Genomic DNA, 2,950 nt, shown 5'->3' with positions numbered 1-2,950 from the left:
AAAAGAGGATCATGGGTTTGAACTCACTTCCATGCCAAAATGATAATTGAAAACATCCAGTAATTAAACATCAAGCGAACCTGTCTAAAAGTAACTTTATTCCTCATATTCCAAATAACCCAAACCACCTAATGTCATATTAGACCATACCTACAAACACCAGCTTCTCCTCTCCTAAACCCAAAAACAACTGAAACACTCCTAAAACTGACCTCGGAAAAGGCTCTGGCCATCCCACCTAGCTAACCACCCTATACCAAATGGCAGAAGCAATATGGCAAAAACAACCTTATACCAAATGTTGTTAGACACAACACCCCCCCCAGAACACCACCTCTTGACATGATGATTTAATGCCTAAGAAGATTTTGCATAGTCAGTAACCTATTATGAAGAGTTGGAAGGAGAACACTGCAACTTTAGAAGGCGTCCAACTTTGCCAAATCCTAGACAACTCCCTAAAGCACCGCCTCAGACCTGCTATATTGGGAATCAGCCTAAGAGGCAAGGAAATCATATGCAACTTTCAACGAGAAGCCATTTATGTCCAAATCCAAACATCCTCCCAATCAAACCTCACCAGCCCATCTAAAAGACAAATTAAGGACCCTAGAAGATCTTTTTCCTAAACTTAGAGAGAACATATCCATGAAAACCTCTAAACCTAAGCACCCCGTCCTAGACTCCAAAAGAACTCACCACCTAGTTCTTTTGCTTAGAGACGAGAAATAAGCGTTCAAAAGAAACATATAACGGGGTTGATCCAGCCTATACATAATGCCAAAACTTAGACAGTGAGCCGTCCCCGAGCCTCTTGACACAAGAAATGGTGAACTAATCCGACTTTACATCAAGAGGAGACCCAAGAAGCATGAAAATCATATGCAACTTTTTTCGAGAAGCTGGATTTGGATTTGCAGTTGCGAGTACCTGGTGGTTGTTGGCAGAAAGGGCAGAAAACATGATGGATGATAAAAGAAGAATACGACAAGAACCCATTAGATATGGATGGTTCAAAGGAAATGAAGTGAGGGATAGAAAACCCACAAATAGGAAGAAACCTCCATTGGGGAGGAGGGAACCTCCATGATGGAGGAGAGAAGCTCCGAATCGGAGAGGAAACGGTGCTGAACCACCAATTGAAAACCTAATTTTGGAGATGGGAGAACTTCTCTCTCTAAAATTAGTCATCGCATGCATTTCCTAGTAAACTAGTAACAGGGAATTATGAAAGTTATTTTGGAACTTTTATTTTTGGGAATAATTTTTTAAAACCTTGTAACAAACATGGGATAACTATTTCTCACCCACGTATTTTCGGGAATATAATTTCTAGACTTGAAACAAACGTCATCTTAATGGATTGTTATGTAGTCGCAGAGTAAACACACTTGACCGGATTAAATAAAAAAAACTATTATGTCCATTGTTTGCAATCTGTGTTTCTATTTTGAACAGAAACTTGTTTAACAAGTTTAGTGAAAAGAAAATAATCTATTAAACTTTGTTTATGGCCATCCCATTGCCTTCTTAATTGCAGCTGCTAATTCATCATAGGCTTTACCCCAAGCACAATCCAATTCCTCACTCCATTTATCCTCCACAGCCTTTTTTATTGTTTTCAACATAGCTTCTTTAAACACCTATATAAGAAAAAAACCAATGTTAGTTAGCTCTAACTTTTTTTAAAGAAAATAATAGCCTACGAAATATTGAATTTTATGATTAAAAAAACTTGTTGTCTTTAGAAATATCAATTTTAATTAGTTTCTAGTTTAAAAAGAACAATTTTTAAAATGAGTACATTAGAAAGTGTTAATTTAAGGAGCATACCATGAAATGGAGATCAATGACACCTTTTTGAACATGGACAGAACCCAAATATTCTAATGTAACATCATCCACAACATCTACTTTTCCTTTTGCTCGAAGTTGAACTGCTGAATCGCGCGTCTACATCCAAACAAAACATAAATATTAAGGCGTGCGAGTAACTTTTCCGAAATTTAATACTAGTATTCTACTAACCATTTCGAAAATCAATTCGGCGTGTGCCTCAAGTGTTGAATTGTTATGTGGTATTCCATCAAAGTTTTTCAAAAACGAGAACATGTCCTTTGCATCAGGTACTTTCTCCAATATCCTTTTTTTGAATCCACCAAATGCAAAGAGTGTCACATAATTGTATATAAGAAATTCAAACAAAGGGAAAGGAGAGGCCATAGTAGAGAGAGAGAGAGAAGACTTACGAGGTATAGAAGAAAATGCTAAGTTGAGGAATGTTTTTCTTGAATGTTTCCCATGAACTATTCACCAAAGCTTCTTGCTCTATTGTGAAACCATCCATGCTAGTATATTTTATTTTATTTTTGTTTCCTTTTTGTTATTTGTATTCTATAAAAATGCAACAATTTACATATATCTAAGATTTGTTTATAGAAAAAGCTTGGAGAGTTCGAAGAGCTAAAGATGGTAATTGTGATTGTTATTTAAAGTATTTCTTGGCCTATGAGGGGAGGCAAACATTATTAAAAGATAATAATCAAATATTTATTTCAAAATATTAAATTAAATAAATAATCCAAAACATTTCAATTTTATTTTATAGAATATGAATCTTTGCAGTTTCTCATGTAACTGATAGTAACTATCAAAACATTAAAAAAATACTGATGGAATTTGTTTTAATATTTGAGAAATTATTATTACACCCTTGAGTTTTTAGACACCACGTGCATTTTTAAAATTGTCCCTCTACTTTCATAGATGTATTTTCAGAAGCACATTTTTTTTACTCAACGTTAGTTTGTATCGTATATACATCTCCAAAACCATTTAATTGCGGTATTCAGTTTTGAAAACAGATTAGTTGTGGTGTTATATTTTACACAATCAAATCAAATATAATTAAAAGCCTTTTCACTAAGATAAAAAGACTCTCCATCCTATC

At 34.6% G+C, this 2,950-nt stretch overlaps 1 protein-coding gene across 1 annotated transcript; it reads right to left on the bottom strand.

Annotated features, from left to right (window-relative positions):
* Positions 1–1,338: 1,338 nt before the first annotated feature.
* Positions 1,339–2,447, bottom strand: LOC131614178 (leghemoglobin-like). The gene is made up of 4 exons (XM_058885804.1): positions 2,250–2,447; positions 2,029–2,143; positions 1,834–1,953; positions 1,339–1,643 (listed from the first exon to the last, which is right to left on the bottom strand). Exons 1-4 carry the CDS (start codon positions 2,345–2,347, stop codon positions 1,509–1,511), a joined length of 468 nt encoding a protein of 155 aa, XP_058741787.1. The 5' UTR covers positions 2,348–2,447; the 3' UTR covers positions 1,339–1,508.
* Positions 2,448–2,950: the final 503 nt, after the last annotated feature.

This window comes from Vicia villosa, linkage group LG1 (genome assembly GCF_029867415.1).
Source record: "Vicia villosa cultivar HV-30 ecotype Madison, WI linkage group LG1, Vvil1.0, whole genome shotgun sequence".
In the NCBI taxonomy this organism is placed as follows: domain Eukaryota; kingdom Viridiplantae; phylum Streptophyta; class Magnoliopsida; order Fabales; family Fabaceae; genus Vicia; species Vicia villosa.
The sequence above is the reverse complement of the archived record's forward strand: the minus strand, read 5'-3'. Positions and strand labels throughout refer to the sequence as shown.